Here is a 24,690-nt window from a genome sequence, read left to right on the forward strand (position 1 = left end):
TTGATCTGTCTTACACTCTCATTTTATTGTACATGCTAATTTATTTTGTCAGCTTTCTTGGGACCTAGCCTGGTACTCTGCACATAGTAGGTGTTGAACACATGCCTTTTTGGCGAGTCATGTAATCGAGCTCTCTGGGACTCCACTTTGGGGTTTTCTTGACAAAGATACTGAAGTGGCTCACCATTTCCCTCTCCAGTTCATTTTGTATATGAGGAACTGAGTCACAAAGATACTAAATGTCTGAGGCTGTTTTTGAATTCATGAAGACGAGTCTTTTTGATTCCAAAACCAGTGCTCTACCCACTGTGTAATGTACCCTCCATAATATATGCCTAGTGGATGAATAAATTTGCATACACGGTTGATCTGTCTGTGGGAGGCAATTCACCTGGCCTAGAGCCAGAAAGACTTGAATTCATATTTAGCAATATATTTAATGTTTATTAATAAATTATAATTACTAATTTAAAGCTATTAATAAGTTAAGTTGCACTAAGACTTTTGAGACACCCTGCATATATAAATTGATATAAACTATATTAATATAAAGAAAACAGATATGTTAGCAATTCAGTGGAATTAGGATATTAAGTATCAAAACCAAATCATGACATCTTATTTTCTGTCAAAAGAAATTGCCTATAGAAAGATGCACTGAGATCCAATGTAATATGTTGTCACCAGCCACTTCATAACTGGTAACCTCATTTAAAATTTCATTTCTAGGATTTGAGTCCTGGTGAACTGAAGGCACTTTCTGTTTCTTTAGTGAAATATTTTAACATAAACATTACCTCTTAAAGAAAATAACGCATCGCTGTCCTTGACCACTGAAGGTAACAACAAAATACTAAAAGCTAAACATATATACCATTTGCAAATGAGCCAGAGCATTTCACACACCTTGTCCTTAAGATAACAAAAGCTGTTGTCCCTAAGATAACAAAAGTCAATACCATCTGTGACCTTACACCACATTTTGCTTTGTACTGCAATGAATGTCTAAATACAGAGATGTATCTACAGATATGTCACTTGCTAGAAAAAAATGGAAAAAGGTCCCCTGTACTCTGTGCAGATGCCCAGAGATAGTATTTTTGTTCCTGTAATAATCACCCACATCCCAAAAGAGACTTGTCTGCTGATATGCAGCTAGAACATGAAAAAAGAAGCCAACAAAAAAAGGTTTCCATCATGTAGTTTTCTTATTCTTTCCCTGGTGAATATTAAGAATGCCAATACCTCAGATTTTCTTGTCTCACACAGTTCAGCATCCAAATATAAAGAAGAAAGGAAAGATTTAGTGATTTGGAAAACCAAAAATTTCCAAGCAATGCTCTACACAGCAGGAATGTGTGAGGACTTCAAAATGACCCCACTGTGAAGTGTAAAGGGGGAAGGGTCCCTCGGAATATACCTTGGGGTTGCCTCCACCTTCTTTGGCAGCATACAACATCTGTAGAGCAGATTCCGCCAGTGTTTTGGTCTGGTCCAACACCGTCATCTGCTGTTGATGATCTAGAATTTTAGATGCAACACCAACTGCAGCTAAGATCAAGGGTTCGAAGTAACTTGCCAGCTGTGTGACCTTGCAATGAAAATATTCACAAAAAAAAAAAAAAAAAAAAAAAAAAAAAAAAAAGTCATTCAATTTAACATGTCTCAAGCCATAGTTTGCAGAGAAAGGCAGAAGTTAAAAAAAAAGATCAGATGACTCTAGGAAGATATGCAACTTAGCTTTTGAAAATCCATCTTGAAAGGTGGTTCTTAACTTTCTTGAAGAATTCTACCTTCTTTTTGTAATTTTTACAGGAGTGTACAGAAACTTGTTCAGAAGTATGGAGTTTAGATGTATCTAACCTTAGAGTCAGTTATTTTAAAAACAAGAAACTTTTATGAGGGCTTAAAAAAAAAAAAAAAAAAAAAAAAGGACAATTGTATCTTCTACTATGTAAAGAAAGTTTAATTATTAGTAGATAAGATTACTTAATTTTGTTTTAGAACCAAAAGACTTATATCCCTGGTACCCATTTCAAATGTCATCTGTTTTCTAGCAGAGTCCAGGTACCTCTGTGAAGCTTAATTGAAAGAAAAAGAAAAAAAAAAAAGCAAAAAAATCCTTTATCATTATCTTCAGACATTTAGCTTTGGATTTAGCTCCAGCTGATGAAAAGCTATTTACTGAACTGGCAAGGGGACAGTGATTGATTGGGTCTATTCTAAGGCTTCACTTAATGCTTTAATAAGGGAAGCAAATTGTTATCAGGTCCAGGTCTGTAACCTGGAGACTGGAAAGAGGAAAGGAAGGACGCTTCATAAGATTCCATAGAGATGAACCCTCTTTGTCTAATCTATGTGTTGTCATGACAATGAACACTATGTGTTGTTGTTGGGGTTTGTGTGTGTGTGAGATAAATAAGAGGAATCTTGGTCTGACCATTCGGGTTACACAAAGATGGGAGAGCATAATGAATGTTTCATTTTCTTGATGCTCAGATGTTCAAAAACTGAATTTTCAAAATAAAGGCACTGTTTTATAATCTTTTCTTTAAGAAGTGTATTATTATTCAACGATGTTCAGTTGTATTTGATTCTCTATGAGTACTGGGCAAAGCTAATGGAGCCGTTTGATATTTCCTTCTCCAGTGTGTTTCCATTTTACAAAAAAGGAATGAAACAAACAGGTGACTGCTCAGAGTCACATAGCCACTAAGTTTCTGAAGCTAGATTTGAATTTAGAATTTCCTGACTCCAGAACTGGTATTCTAGCCATAAAGATGGAACTGAGCTTCAGGAAAATGCTGCTAAAATAATTTACATAAGATTCCATTATTCATGAAATAATTTTATATCCTTTTCTTATATTTATAGTTAAATCTGTTCTATAACAAATATGAATTAACTTTGCAACTCTGTAAAGTTAGTCAATGTAATATTTAAACTCCTACTGTGTTAAGTAAAGGGGATACCAATTTTTGCTCTCAAGGAGCTCAAGGTCAAGGTGAAAACTACTGTGTCTTTAAACATTCAGATCTTGGATGCTCTTGCTTCTTAGTCTTTTAAAAATTATTATTTATTTTCTCAATAGTATTTTATTTTTCCAAAAACACATAAAGCTACTTTTTAACAGTCCCTTTTTATAAATCTTGTGTTCCAAATTTTTCTCTACCTCCCTCTCTCATCTCCCCACTCCTCAAGACAGCAAACAATCTGATAAAAGTTAAATATATTCTTGCTTCTTAGACTTAACAGTACACGTTGATATTAATTTTGCATTTTCAATATACTATATGAATCTATTGCCAGACATGATTGTGAAATGTCATCAGAAAAATCACAGACTTTTTGGAATGCCACAAGGTTCTGTATTAGGCTAAAGAAACCAGTAGTTCCTGGGCACTGTGATGTAATGTGGAAGGAAAGACATTTTTACCAGAAAAAGTAGGGAACAGATCTGGTGTATCTATGGAGAGAAGAGAGAACCATAAGGAGTGGATGGATACATGGATACTTCTCAAAATTTAGAAGTCAGAATGGTGTTTCTATTAGCTAGCAATGACCTAGAAATAATAATTTTGATTTAAGATAATGATTATCACATTAGGAAAAGATTATCTTACACATAGCTTCAGAAAGACTAGTGTCAATTTCCAGTCTGTTCCCAAGGCAAAAGATTGTTGCTCTCTCAAGGGTGACACAATTTTGTTTGCATATTGGGTGCTGAAACCATGAGGCATTTCCTATATTTACCAGAGAGAGATGCATAAAATCTCTGAGGAATTTGAAAATTGCAAGCACTCTATATAAAATGTCATTCTAAAAGCTTATTTCATTAATTTAATTGATGGATTAAGACAGGAATTCTTAATCTTTTTTTTTTTTTTTTTTTTTTTTTGGCAGTCTGTTGAAGCCCATAGGTCTTTCTCAGAATGTTTTTAAATGCATAAAATAAAATGTAAAAATTTCCAGAAATCAAATATATTGAAATACAGTTATAAAAATATTTTTAAACAGCAAGTTTGAGAACTGTATAAACTCTCCAGATTTAAGAGAATATTGATTCGTAAGAGTTAAATTCAGCATCTTAGAGAAATAATAGATGTCTTTGTGTCCTAAATGAAAGGAATTTTTTGGGTCCTAGGTGGTGTACCACTAGGGTTGATTTTAAATTACCAGACTTTAGAATTTCAAAGCCCTGTGGGAGGCTTTGCTTCTCCTGTTAAGCTTTTTGGTCTACTATATCTCTCAGTAGACTATGAGCACTCTGAGAACAGGACTGGCTTTTTGCTTTCTTTGTATCCCTACGGATTAGTACAATGCCTGCCATTTAATGATGTGCTAGTTGACTCACAGACTGATCATATGGAATAATGAATGCTGTTTTTAATTCTTATTGTTGCTAAAAAACAACTGAAATAAGTCCTCAAGATATATGAAAATAGGACAAAAAAAACAATTGGGAAGGAGGCAATTGGGCAAATGTGTAAATAAATGCAAATGGCAATTTTTATGGAATTTGGTACATTCAAAGCACCACTGACATGAAAGCCAGGATTTGAATCAATATCTTCTTATTCTAAATCTAATGTTTTTTCTTCTATTCCTGAGTTCATAAGGAGGATAAAGAAGCACTCCAGTGGAAAACTTTATCATTCATCAATATACATACACCTTTAGGTGATTTTGAATTTTAAAAAAAAATCATCAAAAGTATTAGTGTTTTTCACCTGCAGAGATTTTGGGTACTAGATTCCTTTATTTGAAGAATATGATCTATAAACAAAATCACAAGGGAATTAAAATTGATTTTATAGTATCTACTATGAATATTTCCAAAATAAATTCAATACCAGTGAAGAATTTGCATAATTAATTCAATACAGTTTATACTTTAGTAAGCATTTAAACTAAAAGGAATATTAATACTTGGGGAATGACTCTTAGGCAAGTAAGAAAGGCTACACCCCCCCCCCCCAGTTTCAGAATAAGAATAGAACTTCCCCATCAAAATAAATTGAAATGAGGTAAACTTGAAAGATGGAAAAACAAATAAACAAACATCTCCCCTCCCCAAGTCAGAACTGGACTGTACAGTTCCGGCTTCAACTTTACTAATGGCTGCTAATTCTAAGCAACACTATCAAAGAAGGGTCCCCAGCAGGGAAGGGTCCTAGTTGCAATGCCTAAGATTAAGAAGCACAGGGCACAAATGATTCTGCCAGACCTCAAGGGGAATGGTAGAACTGAAATGATTTAATTTCTTGAGTGCATGCTAGGATGAGCTTTTCTGTAGCTTCATGCAGTATTGGAAGCAGCCATCCGACATGGCTGACAGCATGATGGGAGAGATTTTTGAGAGCATAACCACTTCAAATACTTCTTCCCTAAGCAGATACAAATGGGCAATGTGCTCACGCATCCATGGACACACTGATACACATCCACACTCAGAAGAATCAAATTAGGCCAGAGTACCTTGTGTCCCAACTGGGCTGCTTCTCCCCTCGCTGCTGTAGCAATGGGATCGATAAGGTGCCCGATCTCCTGGACCACGGATGTCAACTGCTCCTGCAAAGCCTAATGAGAAAAGACATTCTCAAGTTCTCTTGCTACAACTTACTCACTGTTCCTAGAAGACCAGGGGCACATGAAGATGGGTACAGGATCAAGTGGATGATCACAAGAGTGCCGGCTCTTTAATTTATCTTTGTAGCAAGGGTTCACACATCCTGTGGCTAGCAGTCTCTTTAAGCATCTCTCTGTACAAGATCAGAGGTGGGTCTCCATTTCTATTTGATAGCTTCAAATTGTCTCCTACTTGTTTCCAGCCCCAGTTCATGTCTTCATATTCATTTAATATCATTAGATTATTCGGGAAAATCACTGAAACTACCGAATTAAACACAAAGGAACCCAGTAAAAATAACCAAAAGATGTAAAAACAAAACAAAAATAGAGAATTTATTCTGGGCACAGAAGTTAGCTATCTCTGCAAAATATCAAAGGTGATATTAAAAAGAGAGAAAAGAGCTGGGATTCATTTCCAAAATACTATGCTAGAAACTGTACCCAGTAATATGTCAATCATGAATTGTTGGGGGAAGCACAATAAATTCTTACATGAAGAAGTTGTAATCACTAAAAACATCCTAATGTAATTATTCCTAATTTTTTTTAAACCTCAATTTCAAAGATTTGGACTGGATTCTGGAAAAATTCCAAATTTAGAACAAGATTTTGGTGTCCTTTTTGGTAACCCCAGAGAACCCATAAAGCAAAGACTCAGTTGTTGATGATTATCTTAGAAATATTAGATTACTAAGCAAAAACTTTCACTTAAAAAATGCCTGTCTTAGATCTAAAACACTGTACATTCACTGCTTGCTTTCCTGCACACATGTGCACATTGCCAGATGATTCAAGGCAAAAATGCATGGTGACAATGAGCTGCTCATCAGAAATGAGACTGGCCTTTGTGGTTGTTGTATACGAGCCTTATGCTTAAGAGATTTGCTCTCATTGGAAGTAATGAGAAAAACAGCCTATGGAACAACTGGGAAAGAAAAAAAATGTCTTCCAGGAGGTTTCTGCTAATTGCTTGTCACCACAATGACAAGTATATCCACAATATGACTCTAGCCAAGACAGCAAAACATTCCAGATACATTGAGTTGCTACAGATGGGTTATGAAATGGACTGGGACATAACAGTGGAGAATATACATTTGAGAGATTTTTTTCTTCGCCCAAAAAAACTCCAATTCCCAACTTTTAAAAACCTTTCATGGCCCTGATGTAGATAGCCAATTAAGGCCTTTCAAATATCATAAAAAAACCTTGTGAGGGCTGCCAATCCTCACCTGGGAATTGAGGATCAGGCACTTTCTCTCTAATTTTGGTATCCCAAGCACCTAACAGTGCCTGGCACAAACTTGTTGAATGACTGATTGATTTAGGTTGAAATGAGAACAAATGTAAGCTCAAAATCCAGGATCTGGTTGGTATCTTCTTATGGAGGACTTTCCTGATCCCTACAGCTAATGGTACCCTTACCCTCAAATTACTCTCAAATACATATCAAACTTTAAATTTATCTTCTCTATTTTTATGTGGACTTGTTTTCCCCATTAGAAAGCAGACTTTTTGAGAGCAAACTTTGTTTCATTTCTGGTACTTGTGCCTAACACAGGGTCTGGCATATAAAAGGCACTAAATATTTGGTTGATTGATCTACTGACACAAAATGAAGGCTTGAGATAAATAGGAAAACTAATTGCCAGGACAAGGATCCAATACTAGGAAGTCCATGTTATATTAGGAAGCCAAAATGCAGGCAGTAATCATTTGTTTGCTCAGCTAAGATTCTCCAAAGTTTCCATCTATTTAATGACAACTTCTTAATTTCCTGATCCTCACCTCCAGTGACAGCATACTAATTTGACAGACTCTGTACTAAGTCTGTACCTTATTCAACTTCCCCTATTGTACTATAGGCTCATATACTATTTCCTCCTCTCAAAATGCCTCCTCCAAAAATGCTTCGTAAGCATAAACTTTAAGTGACTAGGTCCACAACAAAGTTATGCTAGCAAATGCCTCAAGACAATACTTCAGTTTTTCTGTATTTGATTTTCTGTCACTCTGATCACAGCAGCTATTACAAACTTTTCTTCTTTTAAGCTAATCATACTATATTTAACTTCTCCACCTTTTCCCTAGATCCTCTCGGAAGAATACCTTATTATATACTTGATTTTAAAAGATATGTTTGAAGTGATTACACTTTCCTTTCTAATCCACACTCTCTCACTAATCCACTCTACTCTCAAAGTAATTTTCCTACTATATAGCTCTAGCCACACCACCTTCCTGCTCAATAAACTTCAGTAGCACCTTATCCACATCCCAATGACCTCTCTAGCACAAAACAGAAAATCTTTTGATTTTTAAAGATCTTCATAAGTAGGCCCCTTCCCACCTCTCCAATCTTTTTACATTCTACTCCTCTCCATATACTCTCTGATCTAGTTATACTAGCCTGCCTGCCTGCCGTTTTTGTATATGATATTCCATCTGCTGTCTCTATGCATTGCACTGGCTTCTATCCTTGGACGGCTCTTTCCCAACCTTTAAAAATTTTGGAATGCTTGGCTTCTTTTAATAGCTAGCATTTTTATAATTCCCTAAGAACTTTACATAGATTAACTAATTTGATACTTATATCACCTTCATGATGTGGGTAATATTATTATCCCCATCTTAAAGATGAAGAAATTCAGAGAAATTGCAGAAATTATACAAAGATTAAATAAATTGCTTAGGGTCATATAGCTTATTAATGGTGTCTGAAGCAACATCTGAACTCATGGCTTCCTGATTCCAAGGCCTTAAGAACACTACAACACTTCTCTTATCTTTATCAGTTCAAGCACTATCTTCCACAGCAGGCCTTTTTTCCTGGTCCCTCTAATTGCTAATGACATTTTCTCATACTACATTCCTTCATCTCTTTGTGTTAAAAAGCTTTATATGTTAGCTTTCCTATTAGAATTTAAGTTCCTTGCAGACAGGGTTTAGTTTTGCTTTTTCTTTACATTCCTATAGTAAGTACTCAATGAATAAGAATTTAATAAGCATCTACTTAAAAGTATTAAATAGATCGCGGTACACTTCAATGTTGTATGAAGATGTATTCTGATGGAAGTGGATATCTTCAACTTAAAGAAGATCCAATTCACTTCCAGTTGATCAATGATGGACAGAAACAACTACACCCAGAGAAGAAACACTGGAAGTGAATGTAAATTGTTAGCACTATTGTCTATCTACCCAGGTTACATGTACCTTCGGAATCTAATACTTAATGTGCAACAAGAAAATGGTATTTACACACATATGTTGTATCTAGGTTATATTGTAACACATGTAAAATGTATGGGATTCCCTGTCATCAAGGAGAGGAAGTAGAGGGAGGGAGGGGATAATTTGGAAAAATGAATATAAGGGATAATGTTATAAAAAAAATTACTCATGCATATATACTGCCAAAAAATTATAAATAAAACTTAAAAAAATAAAAGTATTAAATAGTCATTAATTATATAGTAAATATAGTAATTAATAGTAATTAAGTGGTAAATATTTACTTATTAAATCAATCAACAAGCATTTACTAAGTATTTATTATATGTTGTTACTTAGTACTTATTAAATGCTTACTGACTGATTTATATTGATTCCCATGTCTTTTCCTTAAGTTCATTATCTTGCCAACTCACTAGCAACTTTAATATACTGAATAACATATTTTTTGATTCATTCTGTTCTTCCACAAATAGCAGTAACAGAGAGTAGAGTTAGGGGGTCAAGTTTGGCTCTTATTCCACAGGATGGAAACAAAGTAGATGACACTAGGTTTAGGTTATCAGACTACCTGACTGATGGAGAAGAAACTACTTCTTTCCCCTTACTCTTTCCCCTAATTTCTGGGAAGGTCTTGGAATATACAAGTTGTAGAAGGAGAGTTCTCTATGCTCAAAGACCCTTTGCAAATGACAGAAACCTGGTAGGGACAGCTAACATTGGATAAGACAGTCAGGTTGCAAAAATAACCTTCTAGAAAGACCAATGGATTGAAATGAATTTAATAAGATGAAACTGAATAGTTATAAATGTAGGATATCTTATACTTGGGTGCTTAAAATCACCTTTTCAAGAATAAGATGGAAAGATATGGATAATCACGAGTTTCTAGAAGATGACAATCACAAATTGAAGGCCTTAAGTCATTTGAAGGAATAGATTCCTTCTCACTTTGTATCTTTGAATACAGACCAGATGACCATTTGTTGGGAATATTAAGTGATGATTCCTTCTCAGACAGGAATGGGAAATGGATGACCACTGAGGTCCCTTTTAATTCTAGAAGTCTGCTTCATTGCTCAGACTTAGCTCTGACTACTAAGTTCAATTCTCTTATTTTTAATTTTCTTCCCGAAGTACAAATTCTATTTTGTTTTCATATAAAAATTTCCAAATAAAACCCTTTATAAGCTACACTTTCAGTCCCTGCGTTGCTAGAAAACCTTCCACATTATCCAACAGTGGGCAATTATCAGTGAAATAATAAGAGTGTACACAGTTCAGTAGACAGACTGAAAACATGAAAATCAACTTGTCCTGGTTCACAGAGAATTATTGAGGGTCAAGGCCCACAAACAATAAAAAGGAAGCAGGAAAAAATATTAATTAAAAAATATTGGTTAGGTGCCAAATGCCTACCAGGCATTATGTTCTATATTGGGGATACAACAAAAATGAGATAGAACCTGTCTCCTCAAAGAGCTTACATTCTACTGAAGGTCCCTTATCCACTTAGCAAAAAAATCTGAGCAGTTCCACTGACTCTAAGTACTTCCTAATCCAGATTCTTTAAAACATGCTTTTCCTTAGGCAAATTCCTGGAGCAGGAGAATGGACAATCTTTGTTTAGGACAGATGGGGCAGAATCAAATTTAGAAAAAAAGCATGTCATTCCCCATTAACTTATTAGCAAAGTATTTGTAAAGTAGTAGTGATATCCAAAGAACTGAGAAGAAAAGGAAGATGGTTAGTCAAAGTAGGGATTCAAGGCCATGGATTCAGTAGATCAGAAAGCCAAAAGACAGTGAGGATCAGAGTCTTGACTACTTCATCTTCAGAATACTTGCTGACTGAATGCTTAATGGATAGTCAATTGGTTGAATTCATTATGAGTTCTAGGAATGTAGTTTACAAAAGGTTTTATTTGGAAATGTTTACAACAAAAGAAAATGGAATTTGCACTTTTGTAAAAAAATTAAAAATAAGAGTTGCCTTTGGTGGCCAGAGCCAAGTCTGTTCGTTGCATCCTTGCCCCGACTGGCCTTAATGAACCAGCATCATTATAGGCTGCTGTTTTCTGTACAGTCAGTGATAATGCAATAGGCTTATGCCATGGAAAGTAGACATAGTTCAGCTAATGCACTGCCACTTATAGACAAAGTCCAAGTGCTACTGCCTCATCTGAGCAAATTAAGTAGCAGGTAGAGATGAATCAAAGGAAACAAAGTTAGACATTAAGAGCACTTAGAAGGAAGATGGAAAAAACAACAATGAAAAGAAAGGGAACTGGCTGTCTCCAAAGAAGAGGAAAAAAAAATTTCTACCTCCTAGATTTAGGAAAAAAGAGCTCAATAATTTTCAAGACTGATAGTATAAGTGGATAAGGGCTTCCTGGTAATAGTAATAGATGAAAGGCTGTATAGCTAATAGCTAATAATCTTAGAGTAAAAATGTTTACTAAGTGAGGTCTGCCTGTATTTGAGTTTAATGCAAAATCAGATAATTTGATCAATGCAGTTTTCCCCAGTTAATGCACTCAGATACATTCAAAATTTATATTCTAAGGTCTGCTCTGATGAGCTTCTAAATTGAATTTAGAAACCCAGGTTGATAACATACTCCATCTTTTCTTCAGTTTTTAATGTATTTACTGTTTTCCATTTTTACAATTTTGCCTACCACTGGTAGGCGCCATCTTCTCAACTACTCAAAGGGAAATCCTGCTCACATGTTAATTTCAATTTTTTACAATCAGCACACCTACTCTCCTTCCATTCATGAGCCACTATCATTACTCATCAATATCTACTCTATCCTCTCCACTCCAGGATTAAGCGTCTTAAATTCACAGAGGAAAGATTGAGACTCAAAACAAAAAATATTTTTGCTCTTCACAGAACAATACAATTTTTCAAAGTGAAAAGTGACTTAAAGGGTCATCTAGTCTAATATGTCTCTGAATAGGAATCCAGCTTGCTGTTCTCCATGAATATTCTCCAACATCTCCAAGAAGTGAATGTAGAATGCTAACTGTAGAACTCCAACAATAGGGAACCCACTGCCTATTGAACTTTTAGATTGCACTAATTATTTTTTTCATATTTTGAATTTTTTTGAATTTTTTCCATATATGGAGCTGATATCTGACATTGACAGCTTTTGCCCACTGCTTCAAAATCTCTCTGGGGCCACAAAAGAACAAATCATATAGCAGCTCTACCATTACATATCCTATCGCTTTTTCATTATTAAAAAAATAAAAAGAGGGAATATTTGTTAAGCATTTTGGAAACCTCTAGTTGCTATATAAATGCTAGCTACTACACTATCAATAGTATTATTATGACTGTTCCCAGAAACTCACATTTCCTAATTCTTTTAAAAGTCAATATATGAGCCTTGAACATAATTGCTACTCGAGGAGGCTCTATATTATACATACACCAATCATATACGTATGATTTCATATATATTGCCTTCAATTATTTAAGTATAAACCTTCTTTACCTCAGCAGACAATTTTGATGAATCGTGGATGGAAAATATTGTCATTTACTGGCTAGACTTCTGGAGACTAGTCTCTATACTTAGCAAGACTTTTTAAGGAAACAAACATGCAATCTGCTATGAGAGGGCACAATGGATAAAGCATTACACTGAGTTCCAATCCTACCTCAGACACTTTCCACAGCTAGCTAGCTGTGTGATCCAGGAATAATAACCATATCTATCTCACAGGGTGGAAGACACATAGATAAGGACAATGAGATTATTTAAAGCATGTGAAAAGCACTTTGTAGACCTTAAAGCACTATACATGCATGTTAGCTGCTGCTACTACTAGTAGTGATACTACCGCTACTAGAACTGCTATAAACTTTTTCAGAGACTGCACTGAGCTGGTACAGTTCTGAGGGCCAACAGCACAGTCCACATCATGAACCATCTGAAGAGGATTTAGGTTCTTAATGCTAGATCTCTGCAGCATTCTTTAGCTTGCAGGAGATAGATGGAACAATTTACATTTGAACAGCAATTGTTACCTCCACTGAGATGTCATCCCTTGTGGCCAAGTTCTGGCTGACTGCAGCTAGAGAGGCTTGTTCAATATCTCGGATGCACCTATTGATGCCATCAATGGAATAGTCACACTCTCTCTGGCCTGGAGCCTTATCCCTGAAACAAAGAGAATTTTATTAGGAGAAAAGGAGAGTCCAATTTGCATCAATGACATGCATTGGGAGGCTCTGACCAGGTGTCCCCTGTCATTATGCTGTTTAAGAAGCTACAGATTCTCTAAATCCTACTTTTAAATCTGAGTTACATATTATCCCTGGAGTAAGGCTCTTGGGACATCCTGTCTCATCAAAGTAAAGGAAATTGTAGATCCTCAACTTGAGAGGAGATCAATACCTGAAGAATATACTATTTCAGGAAGTAATAAAAAACCCTTTAACCTTAATTGCCCAAATATTCCATGAATTGCCAAAAACTGGGGACCTGGGTTAAGGCTTCCCACTGCTTTAAGTATAATACCATCAAAAAGCTGGTTCAAATTCTACTTCAGAGACTTACTGGATATAAAGCTCTGGGCAAATCCCTTAATCTTTGAGCCTTAGATATAAACTCATCTGTAAAATGGGGATAATAATAGGACTTTTCTTATAGGAATGTTCTGAGAATCGACATAATATATGGAAAGCAATTAGTAAATCTTTAAGTACTAAATGTTAACTATTATTATTATTATTATAAAAGATGAGTTCTATTTCCTGCACAAATGAGCGACATTATGCACTACTGAAAGAGCCCCCACTTGTATTAAGGATAAGAATAATCCCTAATGGGTTTTTCTTTGCATGGGCTTCTAAATTTCACAATGATGATTAAGAACATTAAGCAGGAAAGTGCTAGTTAATTCTATGACCTTCCCAAATAAATGAGAAACAAAGTATAACTGTGTGAGTCCTTCTGTACAGAATTTTATCTAATTCTGTAGGTAATTGTGGATAAGAACATTTCAAGGAATGTTCTTAAAGAATCCTAATGACACTGTAGATGGCAGAGACAAACCAGCTTTAGCAGGATTCAAAATATTCATATGATTTTACCACCGAATTAGATTATACCCTAAATCTTGTTTTAGGGCAGAATAGCAAATACTGGTTATCTTTGTCTGGATATCTAGGTGACACAGGTGATAGACAGCATTGGTACTGAGATAAAACTACATCACAGTTAAAATAATAGACCTTATGCATTTGGTGTAATGGGAAGGGCAGGAGATTTGGAGCTGGAAGTCTGAGATTCCAGTTTTAGCTCAATCACTAATCAGCTGTATGACCTTGAGCAAATCAGTTGACCTCAATCTCCCTAACCTGCAAAACAGAATTCATAATGCCAGCAGGATTGTTTCAAAGATCAAATCAGGTGACGGAAATAAAGTAATCTGAAACTGTAAATCACTATATAAATATAAGAAATGATTGTTATACTGTTGGAAAATGAAGGGTAGCTGAAGGTGAATGTAAACCATTCGAAAGATACTTACCTAATGGAAGTGATGAGACTCTTGATTGAATCTGATACAGTATGAGAATGTCCAGCAAGGACAGACCAGGTGGGTGGATCTTTAGGGTTGATGGCCAAAGAGCGAGCAGTCCTGATTAGGAACGATGAGCTCTCCAACATGGTCTTAGCTGAGACTAGGATGGGTTCCTGTGCTCGAGATCCCTAGGAAAAATAAAGTAGGGGAGTTGTTGCTAGTTTGGAAATAACAAAGTCTAAGATGGGGGCAGAAAAGTATTCCTTGAAGGTGATATTTATTAAATAGAGGTATGTATCTACATCGTCTTTCAGAATTTGGAGAAAACAGTTTTTGAGGTTTAAAACAAATGTAATAGTTTTACTATTTGTTAGTAGCAGTTGTAGAGGTGAGAAACCTCAAAACTCCTATATGAAAAGGAGGGGTTTGGATTACCTTTGGATTTCAATGGTTTGTACTTTCCCAAAAGTATAAGAAATTGAGATATGAGTATGGTCACTTGAATAGCAATCTACTTGGAGATTGCAAATTTGCAACATGATTATTCTATTTTTCTTTTATTTCCCATTGTCCTAACCTTCCTTCTTATCTTTGGAGAGTAACATCAGAAAGTTTGTATTCCTTCAAGTTGGGATACTGAGAAAAAGTTGCCTGAAGTCCAGAGAACCAAGAGACAGGAAGAACAGGATTATACAGTCCAGGACTTTAGTCATGGAAAAGAAAGAGTCATGAAAAAAAGAAAGAGGAACAGAAAATAATCTACAATCATGTTTACAGGCAAAAATTTCATGAGAATTCTATTCTATAGTGAAAGTCTTTGGAATTTCACTAGTCATTCAGATTCCACTGTGGTGTTTTTTTTTTGTTTTTTGTTTTTTTAATATTCTTGACACTTTTCTTCATATTCTAAGTGATGTTCTTCAGTTTTCCTCATCTAAGTTAAAATACTGACCTCCAGAATATCACTTTCTTGACTACTGATATGCAAATTCATCTCGAGTATGAAAAATGAGTCTTTACTGCAGTCTGATAACTGGGTTCATGAGGAAATTAAATTATATAGCTCTGGCTTTCCTAAGGAAGGAAAGAAAACTACTGGCTTTACAAAGGGTATTCTGAACAGAATTATCATATGTTTGTGTTGTTTTACCCCTAATTTTTTGTAGTTCTTATCACCTATTTTAAGAAATCTCCAGTAAGAAGACTTATATGAACTGATACAAAATCAAAAAAGGAAAACCAGGAAATAAGGTACTCAATGACGCACACACACATTTATTAGAAAGGGCTTTTTTTTTTTTTTTTTTGAAAGAACTCTTTTTTTATTATCTACTTAGGCTAATGGGCATTCCAGAAGAAGTATATGAATATTAAAGCCCTAGAGGGTAGAAGATTTGGAAAAAGCCTTGCTGGTAGATAACAACAAAAAAATACTTCTGTACAAATTGTACTCTTCTCTCTCTTTTGGAAACTCTTGCAGTAAATAAGGATAGCAACATGGAAGATAAGAGTATGATAGAGCAAGGGCATCTATTCAATAAAGTTCTAAGATGTTCTGGGGAATCCAGAGTCTTTAAAAAAAAAAAAAAGGCAAGTAAACACCCCAAAGCCACAACTTGTTTCTCTATATTAAAACAAAGGAACAAACCAAGTCCACATCTGAATATCTCTACCTTCCCTATTTAGAGATTGAAAATTCAAAGTCCAACAGACAATATTAAGGCTAATATTAAGGCTTTTTTTTCTTAATTATTCAGTCAAACTGGAATACTACTTCTTTCATTGATAACAATAATAAAATGATACTTTGAACATACTTAAGCATTTTTAGCTATTAATTTCATATGTATATATATATATATATATACACACACACACACACACATATATATATACACACACATACATACACACACACACACACACACACACACACACACACACACACACACACACACATATATATTCAACAGTACAGACAACCCCAAATCCATTTTTTCTTGTTTCCTGGACACCCCCCAAAAAGAAAAAAGGTACACATATCCTACCTCAGAGCTGATCTGGGCTGGAATGCTGACGAACTCAGGGTTGGAAGCAAATGCTGTCAGATTTTCAACTGCTTCAATCAAGGGCACAGTTGCAATTCGACACTTAGTGCGATTGTCTTCAGAGAAATCTCCATCCAGAGCCTGGTGTGAAGAGAAAATACAGAAGTATTTTCTGTATAATAATATCTAGTGTCTGCCCCTAGGGGCTAAAACCATCCTCTTCCAAAAGAATGTGGTCTGATTTTGTTCAGGATTCTTAAAACATTGGTAAATAAAAGCAAAACATACAGGATCCAAGACAATTTTAAGAAACAAAATAAAACATGCATCTCGTGTAACAGCTGACCTCCTGAATCATATGGACTATCCTTCCAATAAAGAATAAAATGATACATTCTTGAAATAATGTTCTTTTCCTGGTTTCATATATTTGGAGTATTTCCAAAAAGCAGAGCCAAACACCTTAAAAATTGAATGGAATCCTCTGGAGGCTCAAGCATCACAAGTCAACACTAAATTTCCATCCAAAGAAAGTACAAATGTAAATATGCCTATAGTTTAAAGGCAGAAGGTTTCCATTCCAAGGAAGCATCTTCACAACTGGCTTTATATTAAAGTGCCTAAAGATTATATTAATAAGGAGCATCAAATATCCAGGTCATTTCAGTCATTCTTGTCTCCTATTGGCCAGATAAGCTACTTTGACCAGAATGGTATTCCCTTTATATCTTAAACTCAAGACTTCCCTTAATCTAATCTGTTTGTTAATCTGTTCTAATAGGTTAGGAACCTCTAAAAGGTCAAAAGGAAATAGATATACTTAGAGCTAGATGAGATTTTAAAGATCATTCAATCCAGACTCTTTTTATAGTAGAGGAGACCAAAGCACTGAAAGGTTAAGTGGCTTGTTCCCAAGGTCACATAAGTAGTGACTGAGGGATAGATAACTGAATTCCTCTATCCCCTCCAGTACAATCTTTACCACAACACCTCTCATCTCTTAGAACCGAGTTTTTAACCTAAAGAATGTAAATAAATTTCAAGGAGTCCATGAACTTGGACAGGAAAATAATGACATATTTCTTTAAATATAGCAGATTTCTTTTAAATCCCATACATTTTATTTCATGGAAATTAAAACAGTATCTTGAGAAGATTCCCATAGGCTTGATCAGACTGCAGAGGGGTTTATGACACACATTATATGATCAAGCAATTTTAGTTTTTGACAGAACTCAGAGATTCTTAGAAAACAAATCACCTAGTTCAACTTTTTCATTTTAGTGGAGAAGAAATGGAGGCCCAGAAAAACAAAAGCATTTGTCCAAAGTTACAAAGATACCTGCTAACAGAGCACATTCTGGAACCTTTCTTTTTAGGCTACCAGTAGAATTCTCTTTTCTGCTCTGTCACACTGACTCAGAGACAACTGAAACAAGGTTCAAAGTAAGAAAAGACCACAGTCAAACAAATTTTTTTTTTTCAAAATCTACTTTAAAAAGGGAAAGTGAGTGAGAAGAGAGATACTTACAGCCAAGCCAAGTACTATCAAAGAAGGAACAGAATCATTTTGTTTTGAGTGTATAGTGATGATGTTTAATCCCAAGGGAATGAACTAAGTATTTCTTTACAGGGCAAGGCCATGCTCTGGCTTCTTAGAAAAACAAAAGCTACTCTTGCACAATTTTTAGTTGGCATCCAACCAGTGAAACTGCCCAAGTTAAAATAACATTCCATTCCACACATCGGATTTGAAACTAGAGTAACAAGCTGAATGAAGGAAGAAAGAAAAGACAGCTATACAATTTTCTTTAAGGAGAGTGGATATGACTTGGTAGTATGTCTCCCATATTACATTATCCAATACAAGAAATGGTCAGGATTCAAAGATTCAGGGTAGCCAACAGATAAAAGGCTTGGTTTCAGATATTCACAACTTGACAACCTATCATGGATTCAGTAGCCTTCTGTTCTTGGCGCTGCTTCTACTGTCATCCTCCTCTCTATTACTCCAACTGCTGATGTTCTAACACAAATTGGATGTAATTGCATTAAAAAAAAAAAAAACTTTTATGACGAAAACAACAACAATAAAACTCTTGTAATAAAGCAGTCATAGTTAAGTAAAACAAATTCTCCTAAAAGTCTCATTATGTACCACCATCTCTCTCTCAGAAATACAATAGCATATTTCATAATTTATTCTCTGGAATCACATTTGATTATTGCTTTGATCATAGTTTTTACAGTTTTCAAAGTGGTTTGTTTTTATAGTGTCATAATTGTATTGTATAGACATTGTTCTCCTGACTTTACTGTGTATCAGCTCATACAAACCTCAGATTTCTTTGAAATCACTTTCATCATTTCTTATGGTATAATAGTATTCCATTGTCTGGATATATCTCTTATGGTATAGTAATATTCCAATGCTATCACAAAACATTTTTTTCCAGCCATAACTCAACTAATGGGGATCCTCTTAGTTTCCAGGTTTTTTATACTACAAAAAGAGCTGTTACACTTCTTTTTGTACAAATGCATAATGTTTCTGTTTAATCTCTTTGAGGGATAGACTTAGCACTGTATATATCCTCATTATTAAAAGGATAATCAGGTATTAAAGATGGGTGCCCCTTGCTAATCACTGCTTTATAATCCTGAGCAAATAATCTTTGGGCCTTAGTTTTCTTATTTGAAAATTAGGGAATTAGAGAGTTAACTGGACCAGATAATCTCAAAGGACCCTTTCATTTTAAAATCTATGATCTATAGTTCAAGATAAGATCTAATTGAGACTTTTTTTTTTTTTTTAACTGATGTAATCAGAATAAGAGTAATAAAAAAGTGAGAGGTCTGGAAAGAATGTATATACACATAAATATACTTAAGTATATTCACATACTTCAAGTACTTTAAGTGAAGTCAGAAAATTTTAAAAAGCAAATTTCTCCTCCCCAGGGATACTATATAAGTCTATACTCAGTTGTAATCTGTCCTGAGTTCTAATGCTGCATTACTACCTGCTATTAGAACACTTGACCTAGTTACCTTAAAGGAATCTCAAAAATTAACATGTACAATAAGGATCACCTCCAACTTGTAACTTCACCAAACTTCCTAATTTGTTTTTGAAAGCAGTATCATCTTGCTTTTTTTTTTCTTCCCCTTGAGGCACTTGGGGTTAAGTGACTTGCCCAGGGTCACACAGCTAGGAAGTATTAAGTGTCAGAGGTCAGATTTGAATTTGGCTCCTCTTGATTTTAGGGCTGGTGCTCTATCCACTGCACCACCTTGCTGCCCCAATATCCTCTTTCTAATCACCAAGGTTTGTAACTCTGAAGTCAGTCTTGATGCTTCATTTTTACTCAATCCCATTTCTAATTATTTGCCACATCTTGCTGAGTCTAACATCACTTCCTTCTCTCCACTCACATAATTATTTGCAAGCTTGTCTTTTAAGACATTACCAGTCTCATTTACTGAAATGAGTTGCTACGAGAATGTGACATTCCTAGAAGAATCTGAATAGAACTGAAGAATTTGAGAGAAATTTTGCATACAGATCACTCAGTGTTTCAAAACTGAGCAAAAATACAAAGAAAAGCTATTGGAATCTAAAGAAAAAAAAATCCTCTTCAATTCCCCATAACTTAGTATGGCAGTGTTTCAAGTTATAAAAAAAAAAGTATACATTTAATTTCATTTTTTTTTCCCAGATTAGTTGATTTTACAGCTGCAAAAGTCAACTGTGAACACCAACAAAACTCAAGGAAACAACCGTATAAGGGAGATTTGGCTGGATATGATTTGGAAGATCCTACCTGTGGAATTGATCCCCTCCACTTTAGGAAAGGGATTACAGACTTAACTTAATCTATAGACAATGCATTTCCCTGTTAAAAAATAACAAAAAACCTTTCCTCTTTTCTTCTTTATATAATTCCATTTACTTTAATCTTTGTTCCAACAGGAAGAAAACAACAATACTATTTCTGACATATTATTTATTTCAAGAAAGATCCTACCTGCCCTTCCAATTACTTTACACTTTACTATTTTATATCTAATCTTATTATGGTCATAAAGAAAGAGAAAACAAACTGGCTTTCAAGAAAATTCTGGGATAACATTTTTCTTTTCCATTGAAATGGGATTGGAGGCCTGAGGTTCCATCAGTAAAGGAGAAATCTGCTATCCTGGGTGACGTATTTTCTACACAGACATACATCATGGCCCCACTTTAAAAAATATAAAACCTTCAATTTTTCAAATACATTTAAGCAGAATTCTAATTTTCAGTAAAAAAGAAAAAACATACACTGATTTCTTTATAATTTCCATCCTCTCCATTATATAAGGAGAACACTCTCAGACTGTTAATTCATCAAAAGTGACCTACATGGATATGCAATTAATAAATGCCCCATTTGGAAATAAAACAACTTTTAAGGGGTAAAAATATTAATGTTGAGAGCACAACAAAAACCTGGGATTCCAGGTGGAACGACATTATGGGTGTGGGGGGAGGGGAGGAAGTCAGTTGAAGGACCTACCTTGATGGTTTTCACCAGGTTGGCAGTGCTGTTGGCGACCTCCTTTGCCGACTGAACAAAATGCCTCTTGGCCACTGGGTTGGCTGTCTTAGATGAAGCGATGCGACAAGCGTTGCACAAGGCGGAGGTGTGCTTGGCAACAATTGTGGCAGCTGACAAAACCTATCAAAGAGAGAACGAGAGCTGCAGGGAATCTGGTTCAAAGGCTCTGCTTTGAAAATCTAGAGTTCACAGGAATCAACTCAGGTATCAAAGTGGATTTCAGGTCCACTAATATCAAGTTCTATTGTTCCACAGGCTAAAGGGCTTCAAAAAAGCCTTTTTACACACATGTCAGCAGGAAGGATGGGAGTAGGATAACAAGGAAAGAAAGAAGGAAAAGGGAAATAGGAAAAAAATTATCTGAAGGATGCAATGAGGGAGAAAAGACGTAGAAATGGAAAAGATTTTGACATGTTGTAGAATGGGGCTATGGAGAGTGACTTAGGCATCTCTGAGAAACATAGGTGATGCTTTTCTTTTCTACTAGAATGGGGCATTCCTAATATCAATTATTGAGAATATGCATACAACTTGCTGCCTTGTGCTACATATATTCAGTATGGGTACAGGCCTTGTGTACCCTCCTCACCTCGGTTTTTTTATTTTTATTTTTTCGAGGCAATCAGGGTTAAATAATTTCCCCGTGGTCATACAACTACTAAGTGTCAAATGGCTGAGGATGGATTTGAACCCAAGTCCTCCTGACTCCAGGCCCACCTCCACCCCCCCAGTCCCCACTTTTAAACAAAATATGTGGAACTAGTTCCACATTAGCAATTAAATCTACATGGAATAAACAATGTGAAACATGAAAAATATTGCTAAGGAATCTGCATGGAGCATGGGGAAATGGGGAGTCAGGGAGAAAGGGAAAAATAAGGAAGAATTCCAGGTAGGCAAATGGACCAAGGGGAATGAAGGGAAGTAGGTAGCTTTCCATTTTAACCAATTATTTTTATTAATTAGGAACCATGGTCAGTTGTTTCTATGCTGTTGAAAGACTCAAATACTGATAGCAACCAACAAATATCAGCACTTTGAAACAAATTCTAGTGCATCATCTTAGTTATAGCTCTATACAGATACAATGAGGTTAAACAAAAGTAAAAGGTCGTAATAATAAAAAAGAAAAATAAAAGAAAGAGATTCACAAAAAAGGCAACACGGAGCTTTTAAGAGGTAGGTGTGGAAGGGAGAAGACATGATGTAGCTAAACAGACACTATGGTAGATTTGATTGTCTTTAAATTAATTGATCTTCAGTCATTTCAGTTGTGCCCAACTCTGTGATCCCCACTGGGACTTGTTTTTGTTTTTGGCAAAGACACCGAGGAGTCAGCTTACTAGTTTCTGTTCCAGACTGTTTTTCAGATGAGGAAACTGAGACAACAAGGTGAGTGACTTGTCCAGGATCACACTGCCAGAAACTTGATCTGAATTCCAGTTCCAGCTCTGGCACACTACTCCCTGAGCCACTTAGCTGCTCCCAATGCTGCCTCAGTATACAGGACACAACCCTCCACCCTCATCCTTTATCCCCTCACTGCTGATTTTATTTTATTCAGGCAATAATATAGGCTCTCTTTCCCCTAAGATACCATTCTCTAATTTCCAATCTATAACAAACTTTAAGGGCTCCCAAACGCTTTATCCAAGCCTGGGATGTGCTGAGTCTCCATCCCTCCTTCACCATTCCTTTTATCTCCCTCAGGACATTTCTTGGCAGGATGCAGAGCATTTTTCTTCCTGCCCAGGTCGGTTACCTGTGATGGACTGCTGCCTGGATCCACCAGGTTCTGACAAGCCATCTGGATCGCCTGATTAGCCCTGGCAAATTGGATGTGATCCACAAGACCCTGGTGCCCCGCCTGGCTGTTGGGATCAGAGATGCCAACGAGGTAAGCAGCCTAGAACAAGAAGGAAATGCTATTTATCATCTCCATTATTTTACAGCTGAGGAAACTGAGGCAGGCAGTGGCTAATGACATGCCCAGCTCACCCAGATAGTAAGTGCCTGAGGCAGGATTTGAACATGGTGCTTTTGATTCCAGGTTCAGTTCTTTGCACTGTGACGCCCACCTGGCATGTTATTGTGCCATAGTATCTGTAGTTTTTAGTGTAAGACCCAGATGTATACATGGCCCTGAGTACTGTATACTCAGACAACTAGAGGATTTCTTTTATCTGCTTCAACTTTCCAAATTCAGGGCTGACACAAATGCTCTCTGGGGAGAACTCACAACACTATTTTGGAGTTGAGTAAATCAAACAGTTATTTTAAAAATTCACAAGATGTCCACAGTAGGAGGAGAAGGGGCAACATCTAATATATTACTGCTGAAGGTCCCAACCTTTTCTCACTCGAGCTCTACTTTTGAACACCAATTAGACCTTGCAATCTTAAGGCCAGAAACAGAATTCAAACATGTCGTACTTATTTTAACAAGAACTAAGACACGTAACAGTAATTGCAAAACCTCAAAAACCAATTTTTTTTTTTAAAGGATAAATCATTAGGATAAATATATATGTTTCTGTACTCCCTATTCTCAGCCCACCTCTCTTACCACACCAGAGACAATAAGCTGAAAGATACACCCAACTTAGGATCTCCCTGCACTGATTAATAACTGCTTTTCTGGACCATTATTTCAGGAATGTCTCAACCAATATATTTCCACTCTCATGATATCTTCCATCTCCTCCACAGCTTCAAAGGCCTTGCAATTGCTACCCCTACAGCCCACTCTAAAACAAGAATAAATTCAAGTCTTCCCTTGCTCCTGGATGACGTGTCAGTCTGCTTCCTAGGACCTTGTTCACCCTCACTTTGGGTACCACTTTCCATATTTTCTTCATGTTTGAACGTAGGATCTTTGGGGCCTTTCATTTCAAGTACTTAGCACAGTACTTGGCACACAGTAAATACTTAAATGTTTATTTGTACATTCTTTCTTTTATCTATTTTGGCCAAGAGCTTCTCTTCTACATAATTTTTCCTACAGACTCAGGGAAGAACCAAAAAAATGTGGAAGGTACCATGCTTCTGCTGAGTTTTCAATTTTGGGATGTTACAACTAGTAGGAAACTAAAGTTTCAACAATTCTGTCTGAGAGAGGGACCAGTTCTAAAGCAGAGGCTCTTAGCTTGGAGTTCACAAATTTGTTTTTAAACTATTTTAGTAACTATTTCAATATAATTGGTTTATATTATAATGCTATAAGTTTTATTTCATATATTTAAAAACATTCTAAGAATGGGTCCATAGGCTTTACCAGCTGACATTTGTGTCTGTGACACTACTAACTTAGAAACAAAAAATGTGGAAAGTACCGACATCCTTCCTCCCTTTTGCTCTTCCTTCCAAAATATAGGGACTACTCATGAATTTGTCCTTATGCTGAAGGAGCGAACCTAGTTCCCCTCCCCACTGCTGGAAGATCACCATTTAATGCTAAATTAGTGTACATACCCAATTGCCTTAGCCACTGCAACATGGAATTCCTGAGCTCAAACGATTCTTTGGCCCCAAGCTCAGCCTCCCTAGTAGTTTGAATTATAAGCATGTACCCCCACATCTGGCAAGAACCTTCTAGAGACAGTTTCTCTGGATTGGATTAATTCCAGTCCTCTCT

General features: G+C 35.9%; 1 protein-coding gene across 1 annotated transcript in view; it reads right to left on the bottom strand.

The window, feature by feature from the left end:
• Positions 1-24,690, bottom strand: part of TLN2 (talin 2) — a 528,019-nt gene that overhangs the window by 88,704 nt on the left and 414,625 nt on the right. The window contains 7 exon segments of the mRNA XM_074294922.1: positions 1,421-1,591; positions 5,479-5,580; positions 12,909-13,041; positions 14,417-14,598; positions 16,459-16,599; positions 21,015-21,176; positions 22,819-22,962. Of these exon segments, the coding sequence (XP_074151023.1) occupies positions 1,421-1,591; positions 5,479-5,580; positions 12,909-13,041; positions 14,417-14,598; positions 16,459-16,599; positions 21,015-21,176; positions 22,819-22,962 (1,035 nt within the window).

The sequence above is a fragment of the Sminthopsis crassicaudata genome, chromosome 2 (assembly GCF_048593235.1).
Source record: "Sminthopsis crassicaudata isolate SCR6 chromosome 2, ASM4859323v1, whole genome shotgun sequence".
NCBI lineage: Eukaryota > Metazoa > Chordata > Mammalia > Dasyuromorphia > Dasyuridae > Sminthopsis > Sminthopsis crassicaudata.